This window comes from Dicentrarchus labrax, unplaced genomic scaffold (assembly GCF_905237075.1).
Source record: "Dicentrarchus labrax unplaced genomic scaffold, dlabrax2021, whole genome shotgun sequence".
NCBI lineage: Eukaryota > Metazoa > Chordata > Actinopteri > Moronidae > Dicentrarchus > Dicentrarchus labrax.
This window is the reverse complement of record NW_026136722.1, coordinates 9,728,488-9,742,602: the sequence shown is the minus strand read 5'-3', so window position 1 is coordinate 9,742,602 and position 14,115 is coordinate 9,728,488. Positions and strand designations below refer to the sequence as shown.

Sequence of the window (14,115 nt, the reverse complement as noted above, 5' to 3'; positions counted from 1 at the left end):
TGTGGATTGTAATATCAAAGCTGTTTTCACAGGATGTATTCACTTTTTACCTTTTAATTTGTCTAGGATTCCATGTTTGAAAGGTTGCAGTTCAGGTCCACTGCAGACCAGCAGGTGTGTCTGCAACATGAAAGTGCCTTCCTCACTGACTACCTGCAGTCGCAGTCTGAGGAGACAGCCACTGTGGAGTACCTGCAGCAGGTGGCCAGAGTGCGTATGGACCTGGAAATGGCTGCTAGCCTCATTGTGGAAAAACAAAGAGCCACAGGTGTGTCATTTTGATGAAATACAGTATTTCCCATACTGTACACTTTTTAGTGACTGGAACATGTAACGACATTTGTAATTGGTTTGTGTTTTTATTTGTGTGTTTCGTGTCTATTTTACCAAAATTGTATTTTTCTTTTTGTTTCTTAATTACACCAGAGGCTAAAAAGAGTGATCAAAGTGGAACCACAGCCTTCCTGTCCAGTGTGGTGAACCTGTGTAGACGCAGTGGGAACAACTGGTATCGTGTCTATTTGATCCGTAAGATCTGCAGCCAACATGGAGTGGAGTTTGTCCTGAAACTCCTCAAAGTGGACGAAATGCGCTGGCTCTTCCCTGAAGAAGTTCTGAAAAAGGTTCAGTTATCCACATTACGATTTTCAGTGTTACTGCCCAAATGAAGGCAAATGTTATATTCTAAATGTAATGCTAGTAGTAATTAAATTGCGTGGTTAAATTTTCATTACACCCAGAATGAAGAAGCCACACCAATAGATCAGTATCTTGTGTATGGGGAGCACTACAAGACTATCAGAAATGCTGTCGCAAAGGTAGTTATGGAAGGCAAAGTGGACGGATTGGACGAGACTTGTGAGGTATTGTTTCATCTATTTCTTGTTAGAAACTCAGCATGAGGTCAGGACTCTGCTTTTGTGTGTGTATTTACACAGGTATGTTGCTGTTTTGCTTTTTCTTCATAGGGTTGCAAATGCTCACCTCAGTGGACAGCTGTTTATCTTCTGTTGGCGCTGTACAGAGAGATCACCACTCTCTACAGAGAAGCCAATGTTAGCTTCCATCCCAAACTTGAGGTAGTTCTTACGTTAAGAGTTACTGAGCTACTGTTATATAATGTGTCATATTATGAATTAAGGCATAGTTAGCTTGCAATTGGAAAATGTAAATTAAACCTACCAAATACAAGTTGTGTAGTTATTTACTGGACCTTTCTGTCTGTGTCAGTAAAGTACATATATATCTTTATATATCTTCGTACCTACAGCAGGTGGAAGCTCTGGTTGCCTTCACCCAGACCTCTAAATTCCTTGCCAACCCAGAGGTGAAGGCCTTCGCCAAGGCTCTGGTGACCAACCAAATCGGGCCTTTGTGGATTCGTCCCGGGACCCCGGGTGCCCAGTGTGTGTTGGTGGACTTAACTATTCACTTGGCTGCTGTGTTGCTCTGCGGGAACCAGGGGATCCTGGCTCCCCTGCAGCACCTGGCAATGGCACCTGCCAACATGCAGGTATGTATATTGTCAGCTGCTGTCAGTTTTGGCAACTCCTCGTCTTTGAAGTGAATGTAATGTTTTTATCTTTTGGTACAGGCTGCCTTCTTACCTACCATGGCAGATGATATGTTAGCAGTAGCTCAACAAGCTCTTGGAACTTTGCAGTGGTACAGTAAGTCACAAACAGAAAAAAAAAAATATCTTCTCATATTTGAAATATCATTTAAGATTCTGTACTGCCACACTTAATACTTTGTAATTTTTGACTTACTCTTCCCTTAGATTGTCCAAATGGTCACCCCTGCACCATTGGAGAGGTATGTTATGCTCAGTCTGACTCCTAATAAAGTTGCAATGAGTCTCTTTTTTGTAGTATTCTTTTCATAATTAATTTTCTTGTGTCACGTTTATTTTATCTAGTGTGGGCAGCCCATGCAAACAAGTCATTGTTTGGACTGTGGTGTTGTGATCGGAGGAAACGACCACAGGCCTGTTCAGGGATTTCAAGCTGTTCAGTTGCAGTAAGCGATCTATAAATTAATTTGGGAAAGTTAAGAAGTTAATGACTGTATATTTTATTTTAATCTGTGTTTATTCATCAATTCTCGTTTGACAGGGGCGACCGGACTCAGACAGGCCACATCCTCGGCAACCCCAATCGCAGGGACAATCCAGACATGCTGGACACAAAGAGCATTTCCCCTGTCCCCTTCACTGTTGTTCGCATGCTCACTCACATGGCCATGCTGCTTGGTGCATGCAGCCACCTACAGGTAGCTTGGACAAAATAATGACTACAGTTCTAATTGTGATAATTTTCCCAACAATACATACAATTGTACATTGTTAGTGACAGCAGAAAAACAAATATTAACAAACCCAATCATTTCAGCTCTGTTAATATGTCTGGTCTAGTGAATCATCCAGTTTACTTGTGTTTCTAGTCTATCTCTGCCATCATCAAGCCTCAAGTACCTGAGCCAGATGTATTTCTACTTGCTCACCTGCAAAAGGACTTGAAACATCTTATTAGATCCCTTGGTAAGGGGACAGATGACACAGTCAGCACTGTTCACCTGCTCATCAGCAGCCTCATGGAACCCCACCAGCAACAACAATGTAAGCAACATTTCCTGCTGTAAAACTATTATGTGCTATGTCAATATTTTGGCAGACATAATGATACCAAAAAAAAAACTTTCGGATTCTGAATGTCAAAATAGTGTCCATCATTGTAGTAGGGATGACGAGAACTGATACTTCAGTACCAAGTCAATGCCAAACTTCTTAAAAAGGTACCATAGATACCAGGGAATCAGTTCTTCTAGACCTGACGAGCCACCTCCTGTACAGTCTTAGTGACTGTCACACATGCTCTGCAGAGAAACACTCTGAGAGTCTCTCTGGCACAGATATTTTACAAGCACAGACCAAGTAAAGCAAGCATGAACAGCAGTAAACACATCAGCTGGTGCCAGTATCATTCAGTGCCACGTTGTTTTTCGATTGATTTAATATGCTTTGCCAGTAACAACAAGCCTCCTCCACACGTGTCTTCCCTGCTGTATGAAAATGGGATTGTGGGTGAAAAAATCCCAAACTTGAGCGGCAACTTTATAAAACGAACTGCTGAAGGAAGTCAACATGCAGGGAGAGAGAAACAGAAAGAGGTGGGGAGGGCCAAGCTGGTGTGTGTGAGAGAGAGAGAGAGAGAGAGAGAGAGAGAGAGAGAGAGAGAGAGAGAGAGAGAGAGAGAGAGAGAGAGAGAGAGAGAGAGAGAGAGAGAGAGAGAGAGAGAAGGTGTGGGCGTGTGTCTAAAAGACTACTAAAGGGGAAAGCAAGGAGAACAGATTAAAGTAGTTTGTCAATTGAGTAGGGAATTAAATAAATAAGAAAATATCTATGTGAAAAGGGGTCACTGTTGTTATTTTTTGTAATGTTCAGATGTTTTTCACAAAAGGAATATATGTTGAAGTACATATTGTTTATTTTTGTTGATTTATTGTTTTATTTTTATTTTATTTTTGGCCCTCCCAAAATGAAACACTAAATTCATTGGATTACCTTTCTACTATTAAACACAGCTGCTCTTTCCTTTCAGGGCCTGTTCCTTATGACAATCTGCTCTCCACCAAAGAGGCTAGAAATGGATGGGAGATGGAAGTTAGCAATACCATCATCACACCTCAATTGAAGGTAGAAATATGTTTTTTTCTATGTATTTATTCTAAAAGGGAACAAAAAAAGCACGTTCTAATTTCAGCAAATAACACATTGTTTTCTTATTTTCTTCTGTCATCTCCACAGCACTTGGATAGACAGCTCAAGGAAGTGAATACATTCATCCGGGCTGACTCTCGCATCTCTGCCAATCCAATCATGAGGCTCTTGTTTGGCGATCCTGGTCTCTTCTTGGCCTCGCTTCCCCCAAATTCTCTGATTCATGGTTCTGCTGTGTGGAGCTGCAGGGAGAAAGTGTGTCTGCTGAGCCTCACCCACATTGTAGAGCAGAATGATGGCAAAGACACCCTGCCAGTGCTCTGGAGATTTCTGCACAAGGTAAGAAAACGGTGACCGAACAAGCGAGACTGCAGAAGAGTTGTGTGTTGTCCTACTTAACGCAGGTTTTGGAGAAGTAACTCCTAAACTGAAGAGTAGACAGTGTTGCATTTCCCTTAAAAACAGGTCATGATACCAGTCAATTGCAGTGTTGCTACATATGAAAAAAAGGAAGTTTCAGTTTGATTAATTCACTAAAAGAGCAGTCAACTGTGTCCTCTTGCTGTCCAACCGCCAGAAGCGGATGGAAGATGAGTTGATTAAAATGTCAAAATGCTCCTCTGGCTCTCATTCAGTTATTAACGAAGACTCCCAGCATTTTAGCTGTAGCAGTAGACACTTATGAGGCAGCGTTTTTTTTGCCCTGGATTTGACCTCTCAGGCAACGTCCAAACCGCCCTCCCTTCATAGTGAATGTTGTACGCAGCTTGTGAGGAAGCTACAAGACCCAACTCAGGACTGAAAAAAAGTCTTCCAAATCCTCTGCAATGCTCAGGGGGAAAGGTTTTTAAGATGTTTTTATTTATTGGTAATTCACAGACAGATCTCTTTATAATTAAGATATAAATTATTGTAAACATTATTTATTTTATTTTCAAAAAAAGTTTTGTTTATTTAAGGTTCCACAAAAAACAGAAATTGTATATTTAATTTATGATGTCAGAAAAAAAATGGGAAGACTGATTTCCACATACTTTACCATTTCATAAGAACATTTAACAAGCAATTATCTGAACAAACCACTGACGCACAACTTTGTTTTGTTTTTCAGGAAGCAGAACTCCGACTGGTGAAGCACCTTCCTGACATCCTCACACTCCAGAAAGATCTGGTCAAAAAGTTTCAGAACGTCACGGAGCTGACTTGTGGCACCATTGCCGAATTCCTCTGCAGTCAGAAAGCAGGTACTGAAACTAACTGTCTGCACCAGCGGTTCTCAACTTCAACTGTATGACTCACTTACACAAGAGATACAAAGTTCCACGCAGTTACTAATTACCTCTTTCTCGGAAATGTCGTTGTAAGATAGCTGGCAACATTCAGTTTAAAAACCTTCCTGCCAAGGAATGAGTTGTTTTAAGCTGGAAGGAGACAATGATTGAGTATTCTTAAAAGAGCAAAATGTCTTCCACACGTGAGAGCCACTGATGTGAACAACTATGTCTTATTAAGTGTGTACACTTTGGATTCAATTATCTTTTTTTTTATGTGTGCAGCTTCGCTGAACGTCTGGTATACGAAATACATCAAAATCTTCTTGACAACCTGGAATCAGGTCAGAGTGTCTTTGGCAACTAACGGTAAATACAGACACCAACTGCATACAACACACTTTATTACACTTACACTGTCATGATTTGACTTGAATTGAAATGTTTTGTCATTCAGGTGAGATTAAGATCCCGGTTGAGTTCTGCCAGAAGGACCTGGACCTCAACAGTGACTTTAAGGTGCTGCTACCACGGCGACAAGGCCCAGGCCTGTGCTCTACAGCCCTTGTTAGCTACCTCATCGCCCTGCACAATGACCTGGTCTACTGTGTGGATAAACACACTGGAGAGGAGACCAGGTGGGGGCGCTCATGCCACATTTTTCTCACTTGTTTGGTTGTAAGAGCACAGTGTGTGAACTTCTTCCCCAAATGCATACTGCTGTAGATTTGTGTATGGGGTTTACTGACATATTGTCAAAACTATAGAAATAAGTTTTTAATTACCAAACCACAGCCATAAAGTGGTGAAAACAGAAAAAAAACTTGTTTGAAGATATACTCCACTGTCTGTTGGCTTACTTGTCTTTTTATCCCTCTCTCAGCTACAAAGTGAGCCCTGCGGATCTGACCGACCTGCATGTGATTCGGTATGAGCTGGAGAGGGACCTGATGCCTCTGGTTCTGTCCAACACCCAGTACAGCATTGAAAAAGGCCAGGAGACACTTCATGAGTACGACTTGCCCAAGATCCAACACCAGATTGTGTCCCGCTTCTTACTGGGCAAACCTCTCATCACTCTCAATGTGAGCAGATGGAAAAAAAGCACTGTAGCTTTTGCCAAAAAATGAGTTCTGTTTGTTTGGAAAATTGTTTGGAAAATTGTTAAAATACCATATATCTCATGTCCTTTTTCCACAGGGCATTCCGACACTGGTGAACAGACATGAGCGCAACTATGAGATTATCCTGAAGGATGTAAAGGCAAAAGTCCAGCAAGTAAGTTGTGATATAAAGTACAACAGGTAGCCCACTAACTATTATTCATTTATCACATACTATATTAAACACCTTGCCCTCAACAGGAGCCTCTTCAGATTCTCACTCTGTTTGCCGTGGCTGGGGAGCTGCACTCCTACAGCGAGGTATGTGAGGCCTTGTCCACGCTGGAAGTGGCCCTCGGTTTCCTCGCCAGGACTGGGGGAGAGCCTCACATGCAGCTGTCCTGCTACCTGGAGGAGGTGCTGCAGATGGAAAACCAGTTGGCTCCGCATATCCTCAAGGTCAGCCTATCTAAGACACAGGTTATCCCATCCTGCCTCGCTTCCACAGAATAAACTTAAATACATGTTGTTTTTCCGAATGTGTTAAGAGCCACTGTTTTGTTATCTGACTTGAGCTGATCTGAATAATTGATTTAAATGGTGTGGGTCCTTTTTTTTATGTGCTAGACATGAGATAAAAGTTAATGTTTTCCCTGTTTTGCCCAAAGGCCCTAAGCATGTGTTGCCTAAAGCACTGTGTGGCTCTGTGGCAGCTGCTGGCCTCACTCAAATCAGAAAATATGCTGCGGCTCAAGAGGGTAAGGCACCACATAATACCACTATACAGATAAACAAATGGAAATACAATTATTATCATTTATAGGAGCAGTATTACAGATGACTTAATAAATACTGCTATAAAAGTGCAGTATTCCTATTCCATGCACTGTCTGTGTTCTTCAGGATCCATTTGTGGGAGTCTCAAAGAAGTACAAAGTGGCCCTGGGTGAGGACGAGCGCAGGCTCCTCACTGGCTTCTTTTCCAAGAACAGCGCTGACAGTTTCCTGCTGGAGATGCATGAGTTCCTGGTGCTGGTCCTTAAAAAGCCCAATGCACCTGAAACCTTCAGGCCTGACTGGGGGTAGGAGAAAATGTTTTTTCATTAAAGTATTTGTAGTTTTCAAAGCTTTGTACACTTGTATAAATGACTGAAATCATGTCAAAAATAATAATATTATGTCTGTCTATTCTGAAGTGTAGAAATCTTGTAGAAACTCACAATGAAAGACAGAAAAAAGAGGACTTAAAACCCATTGTTGCATTCAAACAAACCTGAAGTTAAATTTGGTCAAAGTTGGCACAGAAAATATATTTTGTACAAATTCTATCCCTATGAAACCATGGAATTGAAACACTACGCCTCAGTCAATACTGTGCTGTTAAATAACATGGCCACTAACTTAGAATGTTCTGTATCAATAGTTCTTCAAAACCTCCACAACCTCAATGTAGTGTGCTACATATTTTAGCTTCATAGTATTATTTTATTTAAGTAAAACAAAGACCAAAAAAAATAGACTGGAATATGTGTTTATGTATGTATGTGTATCTGATGTATAAAGTGTATGTTTTGTCTCTTAAAAGCCTGAAAGAAACACTCATGCCTTACATGGAGGGCAAAGACCTGGACATCCCCCTTGATGTAGAGGAGCTTTTCCCCCAGGAGATCCTCCTGTCCCACTATGTTGAAGCCTGGAAGTTCATTGTGGCTTTCAAGCAGGAGCGTCAGAGACAATGAAGACGAGATGAAAGTGTTTTTTGGTCTGCCTTCTTTTTTTTCCCCCTCAAATCAGATCCCACAGAAGTTTACAATCATGATGAATCGACAACATTGAAGTGGTATGGATGTGTGATCTGTATTTTACATATAATGTATGCAGAGATGTGCCTTTTTAAAAGCATTTGTTAAGCTTCATAGTGCACCAGAATAAGCGTGCAGTTCATATTTACAGCACACCTATATGAAGATGTGAACAATGCATCCATTATCTGTTTTTGTTTTGTAATATTTTCCATTTTCTTAAAATGTTCAGCATTTCCATTGAGTTGAAAGTCTTCTTTCTTGCACTTTACTTGTAATGTGAATTTGTCTGTCCCAAAGAGGCAGGAAAAAAATATTTCTGACACATCTCAGGTACAAAATTTGGATTACCTCCAGGGGACTTAAGATCACGCTGACCGAAGTCACTTTATCAAGTATGAGGTGTTATTTCAGTTCCTTTTTTCTATCATTGTTTAGTTGTGATACGTTGATGTGTCATATGTTTGTTGCACTTCCATTTCTCTCACTTTTTGAATTCACTGTGTTAAAAAAAACAACTTTAAAGTTTATTTCCTTTTGGGTTTTTTTTTTTTTTTTCAATTATCATGATTAGTTTAGCACATTGACAAAATACAATCTACTTTCTGTTATTGTCGTACATCCCTGACTTTTTTCACCTGTGCTTAAAAAAAATCTGTACTGCTTCCAGTAAAACGAAAATGTCACCTTTTGTGTATGTTTTGTCTATTGTAAAATAATAATTAATAATGTGGTGTCTTATTCACCTCATATAATATCGCCCTAATTTGTTTAATTATTTGTCAATATGTTGTGGCAGTACAATTATATTTTGGTGCATTTTTAATGTCTGTATCTGCCATTGTTCACAAACTGGAGTATTTCCTCAGTCAGCTATAAATTGCACCCTAAATCCTTTAGTCGTGTTGTGACAGTAGAATTTTTTCTCGGCAGCAGTTTGGCAACAAGTAATGAATTGTTGATGATTCTGCTTCTGAGACTAAAATCAATTATGAGCAAAATCAGGTTAAAAACGTTTTTCACTTCCCCGAGTGGTATCTGCCCATACAGATAATGTTGGTTTTACTAAAATTTTAAAAAATTGAACAGTGTCTCTGCAGAAATCTCCAGTCTTGGTTGAATAATCCACAGATATCACTGGACCGTTTTCATTGGAACGCCTACATAAATTAGTTTCGCAAAGTTGAATAGACTTAAAGTTGTTTTTCCCTTTATGCATCTTCAGTTGAGAGACTGTAGATTCTCAACTGCAGTACTACAGTAGGACACAAGTAAATTGCTGTTTATATACATGTTACATCACTGCCAGCAGAGGCTATCCATGATGGACTGCTCAGGAAATGGCTGCCTGCCTAAGGTTAGCTGACTTTCTGACCCTCTGTTGGTGGGAGCTCAATGTGTTTCGGATCAGACTGATGAAAATGATAAGGATACGACTGCTGCTGGACGGCTCCTTAATTCAATTTCCTCTATACCAAAGCAGTGTTTAGCATAACAATGACAAATGGAAGCATGCGCCTGTGAAAGTAAACCATGCCAGCGACCACCCTCTGGGAGTCTGCCGTCAAATGATATCCATAAGAGCAGTCATAGACCGTAGGGTTTCCAGATTTCACCCAAATAAATAATCTACAAATCATGATGTAACGGATAAAACCCTAAGTTGACAGATTTAACCAGAGCTGTCAGCCAGCCGAATCCACCAGGCTAAGGTGATGCTGATCATGCGCTATCTTGTCATGTCCTCGCTGCTCATTAGCAAACTCAAATGTGGAAGTATTGTACATGGGGTTAATAAACACACCCACAAGTGGGTCATGAGGCGTGATTTGCGCAACTCAGTCCTGTAGGACAAGCCTCACTGAGCAAGTTCAATCACTTTCACTTCCACTTCTGTAGGCTTCAAAGCCACCAGGCCAATGGTACAAAGGGAAGGATACAAAAGGGGATACCAAATTCTTTCCCCTGCTCTGAGTTTGTTTCTAGTCTTTGTCTCTTGATGAGGAGGAATTAGGGAAAAAATTACTGTGCATCGTGGCTCACATTTAATGATATTCATGGGGGATTGACAGTTGGGATCATGCGGTTATTATGATTCATTATGATTCTGGATAATGATGTGCAGAAATGACCTATTTTGGTTTGCAGCTACAGGAGAATTTGACCGAATGCTCAGCACTTTGTTTAATAACATAACGGTGTTCAACAAAGTTTGTAGGCGAATTGTGTATTACACTTCTACAGGGTCAGATCGAAGGGGATTTAGGGGTCATTTTGTCTCCAAATAAGTGGCTCTGCTGGGTCTTTAATATACCAGCAATCAGGACTCAAAATCAGTATTCAAGACTGTGTGTAAAATTTGACCTCTCTATTTAAAATTATATGGTTTTGTATTAATATTTCAAACAAAATCACTTTTCCTGGTGGTCCGATGGTTGAAGACATGCTTGGTTTGAACATGCCCAGCAAACCTTGCTGTATGTAACCCCATGCTCTCCACATGTTTTCTGTTGCTCTCTCCCCCCGTGAGCTGTTAAGGAAAGGTAGATGATGTCACAAAATAACATTTAAAAATTCAGGGATGTTAAATCTAGGTCAGCAATTTTAATCAGTTCGCCCCTTTATACTTGTCTTGAGTTACTCATGTGTATCTATTTACCCTTCAGAAACACCTCATGAACTTTGCAATCCAGTTACAATAATACGAAGTTCAGCTTTGAATCGTCTCTGTGCCTTGATCTGTGGAGGAGCTTCAGACTTAACCCTTCGCAAAACAGCCTCAGATATTCATCAAGTTTACACCTTGGGGATCCAATATCATTCACAGGAGTTGTCGCCAGTCAGACGCTCTCAGCCAAAAGGGAGTGAAGATTTTAATGAATGTGGTATGAAATCAGTACCCTGAAATACCCTCGAGACCTCAGTAAGCACACCAACAGGCTACTGTATTTTCTATGGGGCATTACATACGCTTTACTGGCGGTCTGGGAAAATGTTTTCTTTAAATTAGCCCTTCAGGGTGCTGCTGTTATTGCATTATTATCAAATTAGTGTATTTTAATTACTACGTCATCTGAAATGTATGTGCCAGTAGGTCACAGTGGGGTGAGAGCAGAGACCGTGTCCAAACTCTCAGGTCACCCAGCCTGCTGTGCAAGAAGAGGAAGAAGAAGAAGAAGAAGAAGAAGAAGAAAAAAACCTCAGTGAGCACATCTGTGAATTATATTAGCTAATTGTGTGCACTTCTCCGTGCACTCAACACTTGAGTTGTCCTCCAAGCACAAGGAAGAAATTAAGAGCACTGCTGCCATGTTGTTCTATTAAATACGTGAAGAGAAAATACAATTACTAGTTAAGTGGGAACATACCACATGGGATTATGAGAGGCACAGCATTTCAAGACTTCGGAGTCAGTTCATTTTTTGCCATGAATGTGAACAGGTTTCCCAGCAACACCACTGTAAGATGTACATGCAAACAGAGTGCAGAAAACAGACAGCAGTAGTGCAGAGAGCATTTAATAAAGACTTCTTTGCATCAGAAATTCATGTGCATTCAAAACAATGCAAAAGAAATCAATCTTTGGTTGCTCTTTCTGAACTGGCCTCCCCTGTCTATCTTTGCTATAAAATACAAATAAAACAATTAAAAGTAAATTGAAGGTAAATTGCAGTTACCTTCAAAATGATGGACTATCCTCAATGGAATATGGCTGTTTTTGCACAATACTGAGTCCCCAGTCTAGGTGGAGTCTGCTGCAAGACTCACCTTGGGCAGAGAAATCTTAACTGTACCCGATTCATTACTACAGCTTGTATTTCAATACCAAACTGTCTGCTACAGGCAGACAGCTCAGCCTTTGCGTTCCATAACAATAAAACCACATATTGAATCAGATTGTTATGGTAAGATGAGAGCGTGTTTGAGAAGCCCAGAAATATGTCTTGCATTTCCCAAATAATAAGAAGAAGCAAAAAGCCAGTCGGGGTTATGTGTCAGGTTATGTGACTTTTGTTTTGGGAAAAAGGGCACTGCAGAAAAAAGTAAAGGCAATGGACGCAAGCCAGAATTGCTCATCCGTGCATTTTGTTTGTAAGGAAAAAAATGTGTGAGTGCTGTCCCAAGGCTGTGAGACAAATACTCTAATGTTACAGAATGGTTTCTGCTGTGCTCTAATATCAGTGTCTTCTTGTTCCAGGTGGTCATGTTTGCTATCAGGTGCTAGTGAGCTATAGCAGACTCATTTCTGAAGCTCCTGCCATCGCTTTGGACACATGTGTTGTATGGAGATATACTATAAAGGTGACTTTGTCCCAAGCGGACAGCTGCAAATAGTCCTGCAAAGGGCAGTGTGTCATGAAGATAGACACAATTCTTCACTTGTCTTATATCACCCGTATATCACACAAGCGAGCCGAGTCCGTCCCCGCTCTGACTGCCACCGACGGGAGTGCAACCGTCCTGCTGCTACTGTTGCTAGCTTGTTGATCCACAAATATGAGCCTACCTGACGGGCAGCTATGCATAATTAACCATACACAAATGTACACCGCCACCCACCACCATGCAACACTGACTGCTGAACAGATGCTAATCGTTCTATTTGTCAGCTGCTCCTAGTTTCCCAGCAGACACTGCATTAGGAATGACTTCACCTTCACTTTATATGCAGTGCTTAGAGCCACTTACCTTTATTGCCTTTGGCGAACATGTCCAAATTTGACTTAGCAGACCTGTCAGGAGTCCACTCTGATTGTGGGTGTGTGTGCGCGTTTTTGCCCAGTGACGGATGACTGTAGTGTTTGCCATCTTTATCCTTCTAGGTTTTAGTTATAAATGTCACAAAATGGTTATTATGTAAGATCTCCAGAAATTTCACAGTGCAGAGTTTTCATTCTTGGAGGGGTTTGGATCATAACATAAATCAAATAACAGAGTATCAGTTTACATCAAGGCTGAGAAATGCCTGGAAGTCTTACAAGAGAAAACTCTCCTTTGAAAGAGAGAAAACAGTTGCTGTCTGGCACACAGCAAAGAGTGTTATATAATACAATTAAATACTGTTCTCTCTCTCTCTCTCTCCTCTTTGTACCCTTGTCTTTTTTCCCAGTTGCTTTCTCTCACTCTTCTATCTCTCTTTCTTTCTAGCTTTCTTGCATCTCCCTTCATTCATTCTCTTTCTCCCTTATGTGCTTTGTTATCTGACGGCCTTTGGCTGTGAATAGATAATGACTGTGCAAGAGGTTTTGTTTACCATGGCTACCAGAGGATTAGAGTGATTACTACTGGTGCCACCGTTGTAACAAGCTGGGGAAGCCTTCCACTGTGTATGGAGGTGCTGACAGTTATCCTGTACAAGATTAGAGAACTTGGATTATGGGTTGTTTTTCTCCACCTGGTGATGAGAGACTTGAAGAAAAGACTGAACGTCACAATGCCAAGACCCTGAGGAACAAGGTTGTACTGGGTGAAAGTAATCTACAGCCTCCATATTTGTTTTGAACATTGGCTTGTTCAGTCTTCAGAGTTGTGTAGCTGTAGCCCGTGATATGCAGAATTAGTTGTGGAAATGACGTCACTTTCTACCTTGACCTTTCACCTCGGTATTCCCTTATGCCTGTGGCGGCCCATAGAGGAAGATAGTTCCTTTGCTTCGAACTAAGCTCTCCTGTGGTCAGGACCCAGGCCGGTGTTGAGTTTCACAGCACTTCTCTTCTTGGCCCCCGCACAAATACACAACACCCTCTCCGATTGCACTTGATAATATTTATCCACAATTATAATTCCACAGATATGGATTCTTGAGTGGAGTACAGTGGCAGCAGACAAAGCAGAGCGACCTTGAGCCCCCGACTAGGCCTTGCTGAGGTGGGTTCCTGCATGAACCCCAGACAATTCATGTTCTCTTCAGCAGTGGGGCAAAATAAGCAATGTAGCCATTAAGAGCTCCTATGCAATGGGGAAACACTTGGCTGTATATTTGTCCTTGTGATGAGTGCATGCATTGCTATGGTGAAATGTGAAACCAGCTAGAATACACACTAAGTGTTGCATGTGAGGGGCGGTCACAGTTTAAATAAATGAATCCAGCTTCTTGGGAGCCGCAGCCTCGGCTGCATTAACCCCCAAAACTAGGCAATGTCAAAGATAAGTGTATTAATGACTTCAGTTGAACAGTCGCAAATTGGTCAAACACACTCATCCAGCTATGAGAAACAACC

The 14,115-nt window shown here is 41.1% G+C and overlaps 1 protein-coding gene across 1 annotated transcript in view; it reads left to right on the top strand.

Moving 5' to 3' along the window:
- The window catches only part of LOC127356015 (E3 ubiquitin-protein ligase rnf213-alpha-like), a 32,153-nt gene extending 23,573 nt beyond the window's left edge, over window positions 1–8,580 (top strand). Inside the window, 21 exon segments of the mRNA XM_051387404.1 lie at window positions 67–268; window positions 427–623; window positions 741–863; window positions 969–1,079; window positions 1,271–1,513; window positions 1,595–1,670; window positions 1,781–1,815; window positions 1,919–2,019; window positions 2,115–2,271; window positions 2,443–2,617; window positions 3,600–3,694; window positions 3,806–4,057; window positions 4,830–4,962; window positions 5,275–5,358; window positions 5,447–5,627; window positions 5,873–6,074; window positions 6,190–6,267; window positions 6,354–6,551; window positions 6,761–6,850; window positions 6,996–7,174; window positions 7,678–8,580. Of these exon segments, the coding sequence (XP_051243364.1) occupies window positions 67–268; window positions 427–623; window positions 741–863; window positions 969–1,079; window positions 1,271–1,513; window positions 1,595–1,670; window positions 1,781–1,815; window positions 1,919–2,019; window positions 2,115–2,271; window positions 2,443–2,617; window positions 3,600–3,694; window positions 3,806–4,057; window positions 4,830–4,962; window positions 5,275–5,358; window positions 5,447–5,627; window positions 5,873–6,074; window positions 6,190–6,267; window positions 6,354–6,551; window positions 6,761–6,850; window positions 6,996–7,174; window positions 7,678–7,831 (3,066 nt within the window). The 3' untranslated portion in view covers window positions 7,832–8,580.
- Window positions 8,581–14,115: the final 5,535 nt, after the last annotated feature.